A 20356-nucleotide genomic window follows, 5' to 3' on the forward strand; every position below is an offset into this window, starting at 1 on the left:
CCGTATCCTTATTACATATTTTTCCATTATACCCAATGTAAAAAAAGTCCATGTTGCAGAACGCACAGCAAAACACCTAGGCCCAGATTCACAAAGGAGATACGACGGCGTATCTCCTGATACGCCGTCGTATCTCTGTTTTAGGGTCTTCCTAACTATGTGAGTGATTCATAGAATCAGTTACGCACAGTTAGCCCTAAGATCCGACAGGTGCAATTGAATTACACTGTCGGATCTTAGGATGCAATACCTCGGCCGCCGCTGGGGGGAGTTTGCGTCGTAAACCAGCGTCGGGTATGCAAATTAGTAGTTACGGCGATCCACGACGGTTTTTCGCGTTCGCTAGGTTGCTGCTAGTCTAGTTTCCCGTCGCAAAGTTAGTCGTCGTTTTAGCTGCCCTAACTTTACACAGCACACGTATGTGCTGTATAAAGTATGGCCGTCGTTCCCGCGTCGAAATTTAATTTTTTTTTGTTCTTGCGTAAGACGTCCGGGAATACGAAAGTACGCTACGCACGTCGCCGTTCAAAAAAATGACGTCACTTCACGCAAAGCACGGCGGGAATTTCTAAACGGAGCATGCGCAGTAGGTCCGGCGCGGGAGCGCGCCTAATTTAAATGGCACACGCCCCTTCGAATTACGCGGGCTTACAAGTGCTTACAAGTGCTTTGTGAATCAGGCACTTGCGATGAAAACTTGTGGCGGTGTAACGTATCTACGATACGTTACGCCGCCGCGATTCTACGTGAATCTGGCCCCTAGTTCATATTCCTGAATAAGCAGTGTAATATATACTTTCAGCTCAGATATAAGCAGCACATCACAAAGCCAATATTTTAAAATGTCCAGCTTGATACACAGCCAGTGTTACAGTGTGATATATAGACCAAAATGCAGTGACTTTGTTCTTAGTATTGTACAATACACAAGCCACATTCCCCTGCACTAAGAGCCCATAAATAATCACTGTTTTGATTTCCCATTGCTTGTTGCTACTCAAAAGTGGCAGTGTCTAGAACACACTGCATTCTATGAGTATTGTTTCATCTTGCCGGAGAAAGAAGTTTTGGCAGGACACTCAGCCTCCCCAACCTTTAACAAAATTCCAGGGCGGTGAGCTGGGTTTTATAAAGCAAAGAAGCTGGCAGGAGAGAACAGGTCTTTTTGAAGTGTAACTATGGACAAAATAAAAATTCACATATATTATGTAATCTGTCAGTAGTATTAACACAAAAGCTTTTTTTCCCCCAGAGTACCCTCTGCAACATAGTTTTATTACTTATTGATCCTGCCAAAAGATGTTTCTGTACACATCCTATAATAGGGAGACAATGCAGTTCGTTCTGCAGTGAAATCACACAGCAGCATTGGCATCTTATGGACAGGGTAGTCTTAGATGGGCATGAAGTTTTAAAGGAAAATACAAGCAAATCAATGAAGGCCTCTTGAGCCCCTTAGGGAAAGAGAGCCTTGACTGATGGGGGCATGGCCAGGTACAGAACAAGGTGGTGGTCACCCAGGGATTGGTTGTTAGGGGGGTATGGGCCCAGGGCCGGCCCTATGATGGGACCGGGTGGTACCATGGGTACCAGGCAGCACTTTTAGGGGGGCAGCATACTGATGCCTGCCAGCCCGGTTCGCCAGCTCCGCTACTCAAATAAAATGTATGTCCTTTTTTTCCCACAAATAGAGCTTTCTTTTGGTGATATTTGATCACCTCTGCGGTTTTTATTTTTTGTGCTATAAATATATATATTTTTTAACTTTTTGCTATAATAAATATCCCCAAAATTTTGAAAAATAAACTATTTTCTTCAGTTTAGGCCAATATGTATTCTTCTACATATTTTTGGTACCAAAAAAAAACACAATCAGCGTACATTGATTAGTTTGCGCAAAAGACATTGTGGCCGCCGGCAATTCACAGGTCCCTTTATACTCCTGGATACATGTATAGAGCCATGACATGTCCTTTTATACGCCTATATGCATGTATAGAGCCATGACAGGCCCTCTTTATACATCTATAGAGCCATGACAGGCCCTCGTTATACTCCTTTATACATGTATAGAGCCATGGCAGGTCCTCTTTATACTCCTATATACATTTATAGAGCCATGGCAGGTCCTCTTTATATTCCTTTACATGTAAAGAGTCTCGACAGGTCCTCTATATACATGTATAGAGTCATGACAGGTCCTCTTTATACTTCTTTATACATGTATAGAGCAATGACAGGTCCTCTGAATACTCCTGTATACATGTATAGAGCCATGACGGGTCCCCTTTAGTTATCACAATATAAAATAATGAATGTGGGGGCATTTTGGTTGGTGTGATTTTTTTTCTGGGGGGGGGGGGGCAGCATTTCATTCTTGGTCCCAGGCAGCACAATGTCTTGGGCCGGCACTGGATGGGCCCGAGCTCGGGTATAAGCGTTGCCCCAGAGAATTCTGGGTCTTTCAAGAACGTGTTTGGAAGAGCTGCCCACCCTCCCGCCCCTTTTTTCGATGGTATGTCACAGCTTTCTGCGGTTTCTCGACCTTGCCAGCATAGAATGGCTGTAATGGGCCATGCCCTTGATGGAAATTGGAAGTAGGCGTTCTGTCCAGCACTTATGGTAAGGACAGCCCCCCCTTTGGAATTGTGTGCTCACAGTACAACTGTGACTGTCACTAGTTGAAAAGTGTTCACATGTTATGTTTGGTTTTTAATAAAGTTGTGGCCTTGCCTTTTCCAACCTAATGGTTGTAAGTGTGTTTATTTAATAGGGTGAAGGGCAAGGGGGAAGGTTTTTCTATATATCTAGGTTACAGTTAATTGTGCCTGGGCTCATTGCACCTCAGCAGTCAAGTGGTAATAATCCCAAAACAAAGATGTAATATGTTGCAGCTTACAAATTATTGTATGAGGTGGCTGCTTTCATTTTTGGGGGGATTTTTTTCCTTTATGTATTTTCATATAGTGATCTAGCTAGTCAGTTTGTTATTTTTTAACTTCTTGTAAAGTGCTAGTTCACCTTTACAGAAAATCTGTAAAGTTGACCTAACAGTGGTCCCGCTCCAACCCCAAGTTCTCGCTGTACTTACCTCTCGCAATCCTGAGCTTTAAAGGCTCCTGCTAGCCACTCCAATGGTTTAGGGATGGATTTTAAATTCCCACTGCTTTCTCTCCTCTCTGTCCGGCGCTGCCATTACTGACCAAGAATTATACAAAAAGCATATGATAAAAAAAGATACATAGAACTTTTTACATCTTTTATATCTAAAGCTGAACTCCAGGCAGATAAAGTGTAAAAGACACAAATGAATGCCTCTGTGTGTGTGTAAGTAAAATAAAACCAGACTGCTGACGCGTTTCCCACTGAAACTAGTGCTTAGTCATATGAATAAGCACTAGTTTCAGTGCGAAACGCGTCAGCCGTCGGGTCTTATTTTTTTTGCTGGGACTTGTAGTGCTGTCCTTCTTTTAATAAAGGCTACAATTTGTTCAGAGTGCGGCTGTCCAGAGACAATTTTTGTTCCTGCTTGTCTGCAGCAGAGGATATTCATCTGGGTTCCCACCTGGAGCGGCTACTCCCTTTTCCCTTGTGTTTGTGTGTGTGTGTGTGTGTGTCTGAATTTGATCTGATCATCCTCTTGCAATCCCTTGTATGGCAGAACTCATACAGATAGAAAGGGAAGCAACACAAAGATCAGTGCCCATGTGCAAACAAGGGACATGCCAATAGAAGGAGAGAGCAGAGAGACAGAGATATGAGTGTGCTGTTTCTCCTTTCACAGTTCAGACTAGAGTTTCTCAACTGGGGTTTCATGAGAGGTCACTAGGGGTTCCACCACAATCTACCTGTCAGTCACAGACAGCTGATGGATAGATCACATCCCCTTTGCCGACACATGCAAAGCTAGGCAGGGGCCACCGTGCATTGTCGTGGAAATCTGCCCGTCTGTGTGCCCCATGTAATTTGCCCTGCAATGACTAAGCGCTAACATTTGCGCGATACGTGTCTACTTCTTTGTCCCCTGCTCCATCTGTCAACCATATGAAGCTTCAATAAAAGGATTCTTGGAAGTGCAGTCTTCCAGAATCATTCCTTATGGCGGCTGGCATGCGCTCCAATCCTCGCTCCCTCCATCGGCAAACAGTGTGCGTGCACGGGCCAGGCATAAAGTCAATGGCACGCAGCCTGCGTTTCAAGCCTCGTCTCTGGGGCCGACACTCAAAAAACCGGACATGCCCTGCACTCACAAATGATTAACGGCCAGCGCACATAGAGACTACAGTAAAGGAACACCCACACTAGACACCAAAACCGGATAAGAAAGGAGGCGAACACACTCATATCCAAGCCTCGGTCCCGGGGATTACCCCTGTGTGTTTAGTGATGAGAATGGACCACTGCTAAATTTAAAAAATAAAATAAACTAAAACTGAGCAGTAAAAAATACAAATATATATATATATATATATATATATATATATATATATATATATATATATATATATATATATATATATATATATATATATATATATATATATAAGAAAAAGTTATATATAACAAAAAAAATTAAAATCTATAAAAATTTAACATAGTGGAGAGTAACAGATATTGCCTTAACATAAATGTTAAAACTTAACTAGAAAATTGCTGAACAAGATATGATAATCTAGATGTATATGGACAACTATGTACACCTCCATAGGGAGGCACACTAATAGCCATCAAAATGTTAAAACATAATAATAATAATAGTTAAAAAAAAACAAAAGGAAAAATCCAAACATAAAAAAATGTAAAAAATATAAATAGAAACATTTTGAAAAGAGAACCCAGGCTTTAAAATGCAGGGGCTACCAAGGAAATGTATGAGTGACTAGTAGATGATATTCGTAAAACCTAAGCTACCAACATAGAAAGTAAGGCCTGGTACACACGATAGAATCCATCCGCTTGAATTTATCCGCGGATCGGTTTCAGCGGATCGGCGGATTTATCTGTTGGTCCGCTGGCTTGTACACACCAGCGGATCAAAATCCGCGCCGAATTCCCATCGCGGTGACGTGTCGCGCCGTCGCCGCGATGATGACGCGGCGACGTGCGCGACTCTGTCATATAAGGATATCCACGCATGCGTCGAATCATTACGACGCATGCGAGGGATGGGTTCGGACGGATCGATCCGGTGAGTCTGTACAGAAAAATTAACAGAAAAAAATAAAAGCTTGATTATTTTCAAAAATGTCGGTCTTTTTTTAGTTGTTGCACAAGAAATAAAAATCGCAGAGGTGATCAAATACCACCAAAAGAAAGCTCTATTTGTGGGGACAAAATGATAAAAATTTCATTTGGGTACAGTGTAGCATGACCGCGCATTTGTCATTCAAATTGCGACAGTGCTGAAAGCTGAAAATTGGCTTGGGCAGGAAGGTGCCTAAGTGCCTGGTATGGAAGTGGTTAAATGAGTTTTAAAAAACATCATGAAAGAGAAATATAATGTCCCACAATGCAGTGTGCTGTGATGATAGAGGAGAGCATAGAGTTTCCTGCAGTCACTTCCTTCTATGCACTTCCTGTTTGTGCTGCTTGAAGATGGATGACATCAACAAATCTCCCAACTGTCCCTGATTTCGAGGGACTGTCCCTGATTTGGAGCAATGTCCCTCTGTCCCTCATTCCTCCTCATTTGTCCCTCATTTTGGTCTGATCTATATAGTTGCATATAAAATGCATTTTTTATCTATCAAAAAGTGTTTTCCAGCACTAAACTTTTCATCTGATTTCCAAATTGCTGCATTTGTAAATTCCAAAAGCCAATATAAAGGAATAGTAGTGGCAAAAAAAGCACTTGTGGGTTTAACCAATCTTGTTTTTTGTACAATTTTCCTTTAAGGGGGCGCGGCAAGGTGTGTGTCCTATGCCTGCATACTTTTGATAGGTGTCTTATCTCAAAAAGTTGGGAAGTATGACATCAACTTTCTGAGGGTAGATGCGTAAATCATGATTTAGGACATGAAAGTGCCTTTTAGAATATCTCTAAAACAAATGTACCCAATGGAGCCTGCATGCCCTTCTCCTCCTTCCTCTGCTCAGCCAATTGCTCATACATCAGCATCACCTGCAGGAGGCCAAACATGAGATAAAGCATAATAGGAATCCATGCTGCTGCCTTCCCTGCTAATGGAGTATGCACAGGAAACATTCACCATGACAAGCTACACCTTAAATTGTTTATTTCCTATAACTTCCCTGTAACTGTCACATCCCTTTAAAAAAAGGGCATTTGTGGAGCGGTTTTAACGTGCCTAACCGCAAATTAAATGCTTCAAAACCATGCATAGGGTGTTTGGAGAGTGTTTTTAAAGCATAATTAATGCTTATAAAATGCCAGTCTAAAGTCCACACTAAAGCACATTAACGCAAGTCGTCTAACTCCCATACTAGAGCGCATTAACACTATAGGAGCATTTGTTAAGAGTTCGAAATTTAGTCGAGTCAAGTGTGAACAAGCGCTTAGGTTAAGACCCCAGAAATGTTTTCTTATATTGTATTTAATATGTATGACAGAGTAGTTCAACCATCCTAGAGAACACAAGCTTCAAAATCATCTACTGTGTCTACAGAAAAATTAAAAAAAAAGTTAAATTATACGTTTATATGAACTTATATCTAACCTGCAAAATTTATTATTTTTATATAAGGGATGAAAATGAGTCAAAGCACAATCCTTCTCCAATGGATGTAGGTGACCCTTTCTGTCCATTAACAAATTGTCGGCAAAATCTGTGAGTATAATAAAATAAATATCCACACACAAAAGCCAAACCAATATACATGCAATGTAATATGACAGTCACCATGTATTTTTCATAGGCCCTTTCAGGAAGGAAACACTGTCCTAGAAAATGGTATTTATTGCTATATTAGTGTGGCGCCCTGCTCCCAATGATTAGGGCGCTATTCTTAATGTAGAGGGTGTCTGAGCCAATAGCTCAGACTTTGTTTAATTCAATTAAATTAGCCTCTGTTCTGGCTATGGTTGTGTTTGATAGGATTTCCCACTGTTGCCTGTAGGTGGCGTTACCACCTCAGCCCAATTTTGGAACACAAGCAAACCATAGTGTATTGGGTGACCCTTCTCGGCAGCATCCCAGTGGGAGTGGTGCCCCGCTGTGCATGCCGGGAAGGGGTACTTAACGGGCAGACGCCGTTTTTTGGGGGCCTTTGCCTCGTGGCCCCCCTGGCGCGAGTTATGTGTGTGTGATTCCAGCCCCGGGACCACGTTGGTCCAAGGCTGCATCTCTATTGAGTAGGCTCAGCTAAGCTGGCTGGGGCCTATGATTCTAAAGGGGATCCCAAGCTGTCCATCCAAGTGAGGGAAGCGCTTAAGGAAGGAAACCGGGGGAGGACCTTCCCTGGAGGAGACCAAGCAAAGCAAGCTAATGTCTCGGGATCGGCCTGGTGACTTCGTTATACAGGGATCCGCAGCTCTACTTGTTTTAGGCCCCGTACAGACGAGCGGACAGTCCGATTAAAACGTTCCGCCGGACAGTTTTCATCGGACATGTCCGTTCGGAAATTTCGGTCTGATGGTTGTACACACCATCAAACCGAAATCCGCGCGGACAGTGACGGGGCCGCGCCGTCGCCGCGACAGAACCACTTTAATGCCCCTTGCAGGATGTCTCCAATTTACAAGCCGACCTCAATGCTCTGTCTGATTGGGCGACTAAGTGGCAGATGAGGTTTAATGTTGATAAATGTAAAGTTATGCACTTAGGGAATAAGAATATGCATGCATCATACATGCTAGGGGGAGTACAACTGGGGGGATCTGTAGTGGAGAAGGATCTGGGGGTTTTAGTTGATCATAAGCTCAATAATGGCATGCAATGCCAAGCTTCGGTTTCCAAAGCGAGCAAAGTCCTTTCTTGTATTAAGAGAGGTATGGACTCCAGAGACAGAGATATCATTTTGCCCCTGTACAAATCATTAGTAAGACCTCATCTGGAATATGCAGTTCAGTTTTGGGCACCAGTTCTCAAAAAGGATATCGGAGAACTGGAGAAAGTGCAGAGAAGGGCAACCCAACTGATAAGAGGCATGGAGGAGCTCAGCTATAAGGAAAGATTAGAAGAACTGTGGGCCAGATTCACGTAGAATTGCGGCCGTGTAACGTAACCCGTTTACGTTACACCGCCGCAAGTTTTCAGTGTAAGTGCCCGATCCACAAAGCACTTACCTGTAAACTTGCGGCAGTGTATCGTAAACACGTCCAGCGCAAGCCCGCCCAATTCAAATGGGGCGGGTACCATTTAAATTAGGCGCGCTCCCGCGCCGGACGTACTGCGCATGCTCAGTTCGCAATTTTCCCGACGTGCTTTGCGCGAACTTACGGCGGCCCGACGTGTTTGTGAATCGCGACGTGCGTAACGTACTTACGCCGGGAAAAAAAATTCAAAAGCGACGCGGGAACGACGGGCATACTTTAACATGGTGGAGTAATTTTACACCATGTTAATAGCATCCCTAACTTTCCGACGGGAAACTAAGACTTGCGCCCACGTAACGACGGGAAAAACCTTTGTGGATCACCGTAACTGCTAATTTGCATACCCAACGCTGGAATACGACGCAAACTCCACCCAGCGGCGGCCGAGGTACTGCATCCTAAGATCCGACGGTGTAAGTCAATTACACCTGTCGGATCTTAGGGCTATCTATGCGGAACTGATTCTATGAATCAGCCGCATAGATAGAATAACAGATACGACGGTGTATCAGGAGATACGCCGTCGTATCTGTTCTGTGAATCTGGCCCTAAATCTATTCACTCTTGAGAAGAGGAGAATTAGGGGGGATATGATCAACATGTACAAATAATTAAGAGGTCCATACAGTGAACTTGGTGTTGAGTTATTCACTTTACGGTCAACACTGAGGACAAGGGGGCACTCTTTACGTCTGGAGGAAAAGAGATTTCACCTCCAAATACGGAAAGGTTTTTTCACAGTAAGAGCTGTGAAAATGTGGAACAGACTCCCTCCAGAGGTGGTTCTGGCCAGCTCAGTAGATTGCTTTAAGAAAGGCCTGGATTCTTTCCTAAATGTACAGAATATAACTGAGTACTAAGATTTGTAGGTAAAGTTGATCCAGGGTAAATCCGATTGCCTCTCGGGGGATCAGGAAGGAATTTTTTTTCCCCTGCTGTAGTAAATTGGATCATGCTCTGCTGGGGTTTTTTGCCTTCCTCTGGATCAACTGTGGGTATAGAGTTGGGTGTATGGGATTGTACTGTGTTTTTTATTTTGTTTGTTTATTTTTTTTGTGGATGGACTTGTGTCTTTTTTCAACCTGACTAACTATGTAACTATGTACACACGATCGGAATTTAAAAAAAAATCCGATGGAATTTTTCATCGGAATTCTGTTCTGTCTTGCATACACACTGTCAGACCAAATTCCGACCCTCCAAAACGCGGTGACGTAAAACACTACGACGAGCCAAGAAAAATTAAGTTCAATTCTTCCCAACATGTGTCAACTTGATTCTGAGCATGCATGGGTTTTTTCTCCGTCGGAGTTACACACAGATAGGAATTTCCTATCGTTTTTTTTTTTTCCTTTGGAAAAAAATAAGACATGTTCTATTTCTAAACACAGACAGAAAAAAGTCAGATGGGGCTCACACACGATCGGAAATTCCGATCGTGTGTACGTGGCATAAGGTGTCAAAAGGCAAAAACCCTTACCTTATGTTCAAAGGCCAGGCTGAGGATTGTGGTTACTTTGGCGAATTCTTGCAATAATTCACCAGGTCTATGAACTACAAACAGTGAATATGCTGCTTTAGCTACAAACCGATGGTAGCAGTAAAACGGAACCTCATCTCTATCAAAGATTAACCTTTCTATGTTGCTCTAATTTTTTTATTAGCTTTAGTCAACTGGTTATTTTGAACACAAACGCCCCTTACAATAAAAAATAAACTTCTCATATATATATATATATATATATATATATATATATATATATATATATATATATATGAGAAGGCTGGCCGCAGGTTAGCCTGAATTTGTAGGAGGAGGAGTCGGGCAGTACTTAAACCCGCCCTCCTCCTTTCTCCTGTAAGCCTTCTCTGTCGTATCCCACCCACCCAGTCCCCTTTATTCTTATCTTTTTCCTTTTCATTTCATTTGAGTATGCCCCCTTTAGGCATACTGACCACGTGACCTTTGGCACACCCCAGGTCACTTCCATGTTTTCCTTTATCACGTTTCTTACTCAATCTCTTGCAAAGTACAAATATATATATATAATACCAATTTAATGTTTATGTAACAAGATTCTTTTCATTTAGGTCTCCGATATATGGTTCACCTGTTGGAAGTCCCATATCATCACAGATTTGTAACTCAACACGCATATGCAGGTAGGATAATTATAGTATACTTACTGTATATACAGTAATGCTTCTATAAAGTATGTTAATCAAATGTAAAATATGCTCCATAAAAAGTAAATGATAGTTCTGTAACTTGCTGGGATTATCACTTTGTATTAGGTTATTAAACAGCAAACAAAAATTATTACCCAGAAAGACAGAGTACTTGTTGTGTACATTGTGTGACAGCTCTGTATGGGGATCATCAATTCCCTGATGCCCATGCTAAGTTTAGCAGTCTCCGTATCTAACATTTAACTTGACTATAAGAGCCGGTTCACACTGGGGCGACTTGGGATCCGACTTGAAGTCGCCTCAAGTCGTCCCAAGTCGCGCTGTCGAGAAAAACAATGCAAGTGAATGGGAGCGGTGTTAATACACACGACTCGAGTCGCTCCGACTTCAAAAGAAGTTCCTGTACTACTTCAATCCGACTTGTAGGCGATTTGTACCCATTGATTTCAATGGAAGTCGTCTCCAAGTCTGATCCAAGTCTGATCACTGTCTTAACTGAAGCGACTTTCCAGGAAGATAACATACATTTCTCAGGCAAACCTCTCCCTCCCCCTCCCTCCCCTAGAGCTGATTGTTGTTTGATTGGCCACTGGAAAGTCTCCTGTCCTGGAGACGACTTCAAGTCGTGTTGTAAATCGCCCCAGATCGCCCTGTGGTTCATGCTCAAGTCGTGTCGGAGTTGCCTCTGAAAGTCGCGCTGGAAGTCGTGTCGCCCTAGTGTGAACCGACTCTTAAGCTATCACTCCAATGTGCTGGAAACTGGTTCTGCTTGGGGAAATGTATAAACCTATCCATACACTTACAGCATAGATTGTCATGTTGAGAGATATTTATAAATAGTCTCCAGTTAGAAAGAGTTCAATGCATGTTTTTTTATATAGTGTGCTAATTTTCGAAAAACAGCTACTTTATTATGCTTCATAAAATACATTTTAGCAACCCTCCAGTCAAAAAATAAATAAAAAAATAGAACTTAAAATGCATACAGGGAGCCCAGTCTACTTGCTAGCCATTTCAGTTTAGTCTTCCCCATTCCCCTTTGTCAGTGACCTGGTTATATGAACACCTTTGCTTGTTATATAGGCAACAAATCCCCAAACAAATTCATTGCAGACTTCTTGCTTACTCTCAGGTATACAGGTGATACTTGAAAAATTTGAATATCGTGCAAAAGTTCATTTATTTCACTAATGCAACTTAAAAGGTGAAACTAATATATGAGATAGACTCATTACATGCACAGCAAGATAGTTCAAGCCGTGATTTGTCATAATTGTGATGATTATGGCTTACAGCTCATGAAAACCCCAAATTCACAATCTCAGAAAATGAGAATATTGTGAAAAGGTGCAATATTCTAGGCTCAAATAGGTAAATTCAGTAAGAGTTAGGCCGGCTTATCAGTAGATAAGCCGACCTAACTCAGAATCTACGCCGACTTATGTTTAAACGTATCTGGACATGTGGTATTAGACTCTCTCTCTTTCTCATTCCTCCTTCTGGGGTCTCCAACCCAACAACCGAATTGGTACTTTGGTGTCTCTTTGGGCAGATGGACCGGTGCTGTGAGGTACCTTTGATTGGAGCACTGATGAAATAGATTGGGATAGTTTTTACCAAGAGTTTAATCCCAATATTACAAGGGGCCACTGTGTGTAAGATAATACTCAAAAGATGCAAGGGCCAAGTATGGGCGAGCACACAGCAGAGGTCTTATCATTTGCGGCTGGTTTTAGGATGAGGGGGGCCAGGCACCGCCCTTCTTTGTTGACCCCTCCCACTTATAAGCCCCATTCCTTAGAGAATCCACCCACTCCGTCCCATGCATTCCATTTCATCTACCCATAGTGTCAGGAGTATACAGCTCAGCATCACAGGACAGCAGTATACAGCCACAGCATCACAGGATATGTGTATATAGCTCAGCATCACAGATCAGGATATATAGCTCAGCATTACAGATCAGGGTATACAGCTCAGCCTCACAGATCAGGGTATACAGATCAGCCTCCCAGATCAGGGTATACAGATCAGCCTCCCAGATCAGGGTATACAGCTCAGCCTCCCAGATCAGGGTATACAGCTCAGCCTCCCAGATCAGGGTATACAGCTCAGCATTCCAGATCAGGGTATACAGCTCAGCATTCCAGATCAGGGTATACAGCTCAGCATTCCAGATCAGGGTATATAGCTCAGCATTACAGGTCAGGGAATATAGATCAGCCTCACAGATCAGGGTATACAGCTAAGCATTACAGATCAGGGTATATAGATCGGCATTACAGATCAGGGTATATAGCTCAGCCTCACAGATCAGGGTATTTGGCTCAGCCTCACAGATCAGGGTCTATAGCTCAGCATTACAGATCAGGGTATACAGCTCAGCATTACAGATCAGGGTATGTAGCTCAGCCTCACAGGTCAGGATATGCAGGTATACATCATCTGTCCTGTATACAGCTAGCTATAATCACCTACCTTCCTTCCTGTATGTAGAGACCTTCCTCCATCATCACTGACTGCAGCTATACATCATCTGTCCTGTATACATCTATATATACAGTGACAGGCCAGATTATGTATATCTGCATAGAGGAAGGTCTCTATATACAGGAATGAAGAAGGTGGGTGTATACAGCTGTATACACTACACAGGACAGATGTGTTTACAATTTGTGAGTGCTGCTTGATATCCCTTATTTTAAATAAGGGGTATCAAGCAGCACAATAATGTCAGAACCCTAAATAAAAAAAAGAATCTCAAAAAACTTCAATATCACGACAATACCAGTCTCTGTGATATGTAACGTCACATATCATACACATCACACTGCAAATGACATAAAAAATTACTGCAAACTTAGCAGAAAAGGTGGAAACCCCTCCTACAGATATTTGGCAGTGGACAGTGTCAGTTGGGCAATGGAAGGTGTCCATTGCTTATTTGTGCAGCCTATCAGTGCCCATAAGTTTAGCCTCATCAGTGCAGTCTTATCAGTGCCCATAAGTGCGGCTTCAGGACCCATCAGTGCAGCATATTAGTGCCACCTATCTGTGCCCATAAGTTCCGCCTGCATGTGCGCATGACACACATGACATCATTTTATTTTTGAGAATAGCTTGGGGGGTGGTGCCCGGGATCTTATACCAATCAACAAAATAATTAATAAAGACATAGTATACTAAACTAACATTGTCCCAGGTAAGGATCTGGAGCTGCTCATTGTCACTAAACCAGAGAGGATGTTTTTAGATCAGGCACAGGGCAAAGCTCTGGAAGAGCACCATGCTGTTGTATCGGCTAAGCCTAAGGCTATCTCTAGTCGGGAGGAGGTCCCTTTAAGAATAACACAACATAATAAGTAAGCTACACACACACACTCATAAAAGTACAGTATAAAAATATAGTGCAAATTGTATTGTACAAAATTATTTTGACAAAAACACATTAAGATAAAGCCAAGAGTCTGATGAGGTACCTCTGTGGCAAATCAATGCGTTTCAATAAGCTCTTATTCTTGGACACCTAGCAACTCTCTTATGAATATGCATCAGGTTGGATTTTACTTTGCAACCTCTTTTGAAAAAAATCCTTTGGGGAGAAACAAATCACTGACATCTATTTTGAATTCCCTGGGCCTATAGCTGGTGCTCAGGTTTTGTGTATTGACTTTCTCTGGCTAGCTCTTGCTTGCACAGATAGCCCCTGGCATTTTGTTGTATTTTTCCCTGTTCCAAAATGGTAGCAACTACACTTCCTGGGACAATACAGGAAGTAATGCAGGAAGTAAGCGCAGTGGTTCCAGTAATATGGTGGCCCCTGTTTGGACCGTGCGCAGTCTATACAGGTGCACACAATTTTTTAATTGAGCATCATTAAAGCTGAATTTTGCTTCCCCAGCAAAAAAAAATTAAGTCAGAAGCTACACATACTGTAGCTGCTTACTTTTAATATTAGGACACTTACCTGTCCTGGAATCCAACGATGTTGGCTCCCATGAGGGAGAATGAGGAATGAGGAGGGGGGGCCGAACTTTTGAGCATACCTCCCAACTTTTTCAGATGGGAATGAGGGACAGCTATTAGCAAAAGTCTGTAGGCATAGGACACACCCCTTGTCATGTCCCCCTAAAGGAGAATTGCTCAGAAATAAATGATTGTTTAACCACTTACCCCCCGGACCATATTGCTGCCCAAAGACCAGAGACCTTTTTGCGATTCGGGACTGCGTCGCTTTAACAGACAATTGCGCGGCCGTGCGACGTGGCTCCCAAACAAAATTGGCGTCCTTTTTTTCCCACAAATAGAGCTTTCTTTTGGTGGTATTTGATCACCTCTGCGGTTTTTATTTTTTGCGCTATAAACAAAAATATAGCGACAATTTTGAAAAAAAATAATATTTTTTACTTTTTGCCATAATAAATATCCCCCAAAAATATATATAAAAATTTTTTTTTTCCTCAGTTTAGGCCGATACGTATTCTTCTATATATTTTTCGTAAAAAAAAAAAACGCAATAAGCGTTAATTGACTGGTTTGCGCAAAAGTTATAGCGTTTACAAAATAGGGGGTATTTTTATGGCATTTTTATTAATATTTTTTTTTACTAGTAATGGCGGCGATCAGCGATTTTTTTTCGGTACTGCGACATTATGGCGGACACTTCGGACACTTTTGACACATTTTTGGGACCATTGGCATTTTTATAGCGATCAGTGCTATAAAAATGCATTGGATTACTATAAAAATGCCACTGGCAGTGAAGGGGTTAACACTAGGGGGCGGGGAAGGGGTTAAGTATGCCTGGGTGTGTTCTTACTGTGGGGGGGGGGGTGGCCTCACTAGGGGAAACACTGATCCTCTGTTCATACATTGTATGAACAGAAGATCAGCATTTCCCCTGCTGACAGGACCGACAGCTGTGTGTTTACACACACAGCTCCCGGTCCCCGCTCTGTAACGAGCGATCGCGTGTGCCCGGCGGCGCCCCTAGTGGCGGCACAAGGAGCCGCCGTATAGCTACGGCCTCTCGCCCAGCAGAGCCGACCTGCCGCCGTAGAATGACGGCGGCTGGTCGGCAAGCAGTTAAACCCACAAGTGCTTTTTTACCACTACTATTCTTTTATATTGGCTTTTGGAATTTACAAATGCAGCAATTTAGAAATTGGATGCAAGGTTTAGCACTGTAAAACACATTTGGATAGATAAATAGTGCATTTTATATACAAATATATGGATCAGACCAAAATGGGGGACAAATGAGGGGGAAAGAGGGACAAAGGGACTTTCCTTAAAATCAGGGACAGTTGGGAACTATGCTTGTGAGTAATCTCGCTGTGACGAGATCTCTCAGAAGTGGGCACAGGTACCCCCCTGAAAGGTGCCAAATGCGGAGGGGGGTAGGAGTCAGATAAGTGGCTTCCACTTTTGGGTAAAATTCCACTTTTATTTGACCCTCCTCCCCTTTTGAGATCTATATATGAACAAGTGTCAATATAAAACATCTAGTTGTAATACACCATGACAATGTCAACCTCTTGGTTTGACCCTACTGTATTTTTGTCAAAACATTTTTTGTAAAACAAAATTTGTAATATATTTTTATACTGTACCTTTATGAGTGCTTCAACTCTGGAACGCACAGCTGTTATATGCCTGGGTGCCTCTTCCTTGGCATTCAATGGGTATGCTAAGAGCAACACATGTTAACTAAATGGTGCACCTTAATGTGTGTGTGTGTGGTAATGCACTGCAACACAACATGCTTTTAAAGGAGGGATAGCCCTAGCCATTCACTTGTAATCTATATAAAAATGCTTTTCCTTCATCCCTGTTCCCAACAATATAAACTGTCAATGAAATATTTAGGCAAAACGTTGTCAGTTTTTGTATGGGTGTGTCCCATGACACCTATGCATAATTATGGAATGTTAATATTTTCTCTATGAAAGTTTAATTGGTTGAGAGGCATAATAATCTTGAGCTGGGTCCATACAGGCAGTCACTAGCGGTCACTACACAAATTTGGAGCATTTTTCTAATACTAGCAATTAATACATTCTACACTCCACTCTCCCTCCCCCCCCCCCCCCCCATGTGTAGAGTTTGGATGCTATTTGTTAGGGATTTACCAAAGGGTCGATCGTGGGTAATGATCGTATTTGCATAGGTTGCTTGTGAGCACCCAGCTTTCCTCTGTATGCAAGGCACAGGTGGTGGCTGGTAAAACATACATTTCTCTGCTAGAACAGACATAATTATGATTTACAGGAGCAAATAAATACAAAAGAGACACAGCCCTTTTAACCTCTGCTAACAATGCAGGTGGGAATGTGAATGCAGCTAGCTAATGATTTCATTATTGAGCACTTACATTTACAAAATTGTATTTCTAGAAAACAAGACATATAGGGCCAGATTCATGTAGATTTACGGCAGCACATCGTATCCCATTTACGTTACGCCGCCGCAAGTTTCCAGCGTAAGTGCTTGATTCACAAAGCACTTGCGTGAAAACTTTCGGCAGCGTAGCGTAAAGCCGTCCGGCACAAGCCCGCCTAATTCAAATGGGGCGTGTACCATTTAAATTAGGCGTGTTCCCGCGCCGAACGTTCTGCGCATGCTCCATTTTTGTAAATTTCCCGCCGTGCTTTGCGCGAAATTACGGCGACGTGCGTAAAGTACTTTCGTATTTCCAGACGTCTTACGCAAAAAAAAATTTAAATTTGACGCGGGAACGACGGCCATACTTTAACATGGATGGTGTAATTTTACACCATCTAAATAGCACTCTTAACCTTACGACGGGAAAAGCCGACGTAAGAGAATGCGACGAACGCGCGTACCTTCGTGGATCGCCGTAAACAGCTAATTTGCAGACCCGACGCTGGAAAACGACGCAAACTCCACCCAGCGGCCGCCGGAGAATTACACCTACGATCCGAAGGCGTACGAAGCCGTACGCCTGTCGGATCTATGCCAAAAGCCGTCGTATCTTGGTTTGAGGATTCCAAATCAAGATACGACGCAGCAAATTTGAAAATACACCGGCATATCAGTAGATACGCCGGCGTATTTCTGCTGTGAATCTGGCCCATAGATACTAACATAAATATACTAGATAACTGGTTACATTATTCAAATTGTGTTGTGTTCATGCTCTAGTTCTCCAGGTGAATTGGTCCAGCCATTTCTACCAATGCCAGATCAAGCACCTTTTAATAGGTAAGTGTAAATACTGTTACACTGTTACATATATATATATATATATATATATATATATATATATATATATGTGTGTGTGTGTGTGTGTGTGTGTGTGTGTGTGTGTATATATATATATATATATATATATATATATATATATATATATACAGTATCTCACAAAAGTGAGTACAACCTTTACGTTTTTTCTAAATATTTTATCATATCTTTTCATGTGACAACACTAAAGAAATGACACTTTGCTACAATGTAAAGTAGTGAGTGTACAGCGTGTATAACAGTGTAAATTTGCTGTCCCCTCAAAATAACTCAACACACAGCCATTAATGTGTAAACCACTGGCAACAAAAGTGAGTATACCCCTAAGTGAAAATGTCCAAATTGGGCCCAAAGTGTCAATATTTTGTGCGACCACCATTATTTTCCAGCACTACCTTAACCATCTTGGGCATGGAGTTCACCAGAGCGTCGCAGGTTGCCACTGTAGTCCTCTTCCACTCCTCTATGATGACATTGCAGAGCTGGTGAATGTTAGAGAACTTGCGCTCCTCCACCTTCCGTTGGAGGATTGCCCAACAGATGCTCAATAGGGTTTAGGTGTGGAGACATGCTTGGCCAGTCCATCACCTTTACCCTCAGGTTCTTTAGCCAAGCAGTGATCATCTTGGATGTGTGTTTGGGGTCATTATCATGTTGGAATACTGCCCTGCGGCCCAGTCTCTGAAGGGAGGGGGTCATGCTCTGCTTCAGTATGTCACAGTACATTTTGGCATTCATGGTTCCCTCAATGAACTGTAGCTCCCCAGTGCAGGTAGCACTCATGTAGCCCTAGACCATGACACTTACACCTACACCTACATGCTTGACTGTAGGCAAGACACACTTGTCTTTGTACTCCTCACCTGGTTGCCGCGACACACGCCTGACACCATCTGAACCAAATACGTTTATATTGGTCATGGTTCCAGTAATCTATGTCCTTAGGCTGCTTGTCTTCCGCAATCTGTGAGCTTTCTAGTGCATCATCTTTAGAAGAGGCTTCCTTCTGAGACAACAGCCATGTAGACCAATTTGATGCAGTGTGCGGAGCATGGCCTGAGCACTGACAGGCTGACCCCCCCCACCCCTTTAACCTCTGCAGCAATGCTGGCAGCACTCATATGTCTATTTCCCAAAGACAACCTTTGGATATGACGCTGAGCACGTGCACTCAACTGGAATGGATACGTTTGGAGACATTGATGAGGACAAGTGAAACCAACACAAGTTTGGAAGTCTGGACGGTCACCGCCACCATTGGAAATCTTCAACTGGCTCCTGTATTATCGTGAACCAGAGTTTCCCTGGAGATTGGAAATTGCATTTTTTCCTTGCTTTGGGAGATCGAGAAGGCTGATTTTACTCCTCTCAGAGAGCATTAAGTTATTGAAATAATCACGAAGATTGAGCACAGAAGAATCTTTGATACACTGTTCAGAAGAAGCGTCACATTTTAAAGATTTTTTTTTCACCATTCAAAAGAATCTTTGCTTATTTATTTTGGAAATTGTGGACATTATTTATCTTCGTTATCACATTCATCTTTATTATTTAATTGAGGTTTAGAAAGTTGCGCTGATCACTATTCACTTACAGTATGTCACTCCCCTCCGTTCGTCTCACTGGAACAAAATTCCCTAATACTTCCTCATACGAAACTGCCGACTGGAGCTGCAGAACCGGTTCTAAGGTGAAACCACCGCTTTCACACAGAGGTTGATTGCAAAGGGGCTGATTGTTTAATATGGACATTTGTTTGCTTTACATGTGGGTGATATGAGAGGAGGTCTCTGGTAACCATCCAAGGTGAAAACAGCTACCTGGCCACATACCAAAGGAAGGAGGAACAATAGGAGGAGTACTCCAGAGGATTGGCTATTATCATAAATGCTTTTATTTTAAAGCCTTGAGGTGAGGGTACATCCGGTGAAGGGTGCACAAGGATCCTTTTATCATATGCGCAGAGGTGGATCAGAGTGAAGATTGGTGTTTTTCACAGCATCAGTTTTTTCCTATTACATATGGGACTGTTTTTTTTATCACATTATGGACTATAATTTTGTCTAAATTCACTAAAGATTGGATCATTTACTATTTATCGTAGGATTCATAAGAATATTGTTTATTGATTGCATTGTATATTAATTTATTTATTCATCAATTTACACATCATATTATATGATTTGGCATTCATGTGAAGGTGAGAGCACTTGCACTTTACTGAGGAGGGGGAAGATTGCATTGAGCACTTTATATATTTAGGGGGGTCACATATACACCATCATATCATTGATAGTTCACCTAGCGCTGTACTCATTTGTTATTTATTTTTCTGTTCTGAGTGGAACCTGTCCTGTTAAACCGCTATATGGTCTTGGCCACCATGCTGTAGCTCAGATTCATGGTCTTGGCAATCTTCTTATAGCCTAGGTCATCTTTATGTAGAGCAACAATTCTTTTTACAGATCCTCAGAGAGTTCTGTCAGGTCACCTGTGGCCAGATGACAAATGCACCCCGTTGGAGCAGGGGGTGCACCACAAGGTAGTGAACCTTATAGCCGACTGCTGCGGACGGACCACAGAGCGGATATGGAGGAGAGGTTCGCTGGGGCACAAACAGGGATCCTA

At 42.4% G+C, this 20356-nt stretch overlaps 1 protein-coding gene across 1 annotated transcript in view; it reads left to right on the forward strand.

Annotated features, from left to right (window-relative positions):
* The window catches only part of STAT6 (signal transducer and activator of transcription 6), a 318642-nt gene that overhangs the window by 293817 nt on the left and 4469 nt on the right, over positions 1-20356 (forward strand). Inside the window, exons 18-20 of the mRNA XM_040340948.1 lie at positions 6705-6788; positions 10367-10438; positions 17630-17689. Coding sequence (XP_040196882.1) covers positions 6705-6788; positions 10367-10438; positions 17630-17689 — 216 coding nt within the window. The remainder of the gene's footprint in view (positions 1-6704; positions 6789-10366; positions 10439-17629; positions 17690-20356) is intronic.

This window comes from Rana temporaria, chromosome 2 (assembly GCF_905171775.1).
Source record: "Rana temporaria chromosome 2, aRanTem1.1, whole genome shotgun sequence".
Classification (NCBI taxonomy): Eukaryota; Metazoa; Chordata; class Amphibia; order Anura; family Ranidae; genus Rana; species Rana temporaria.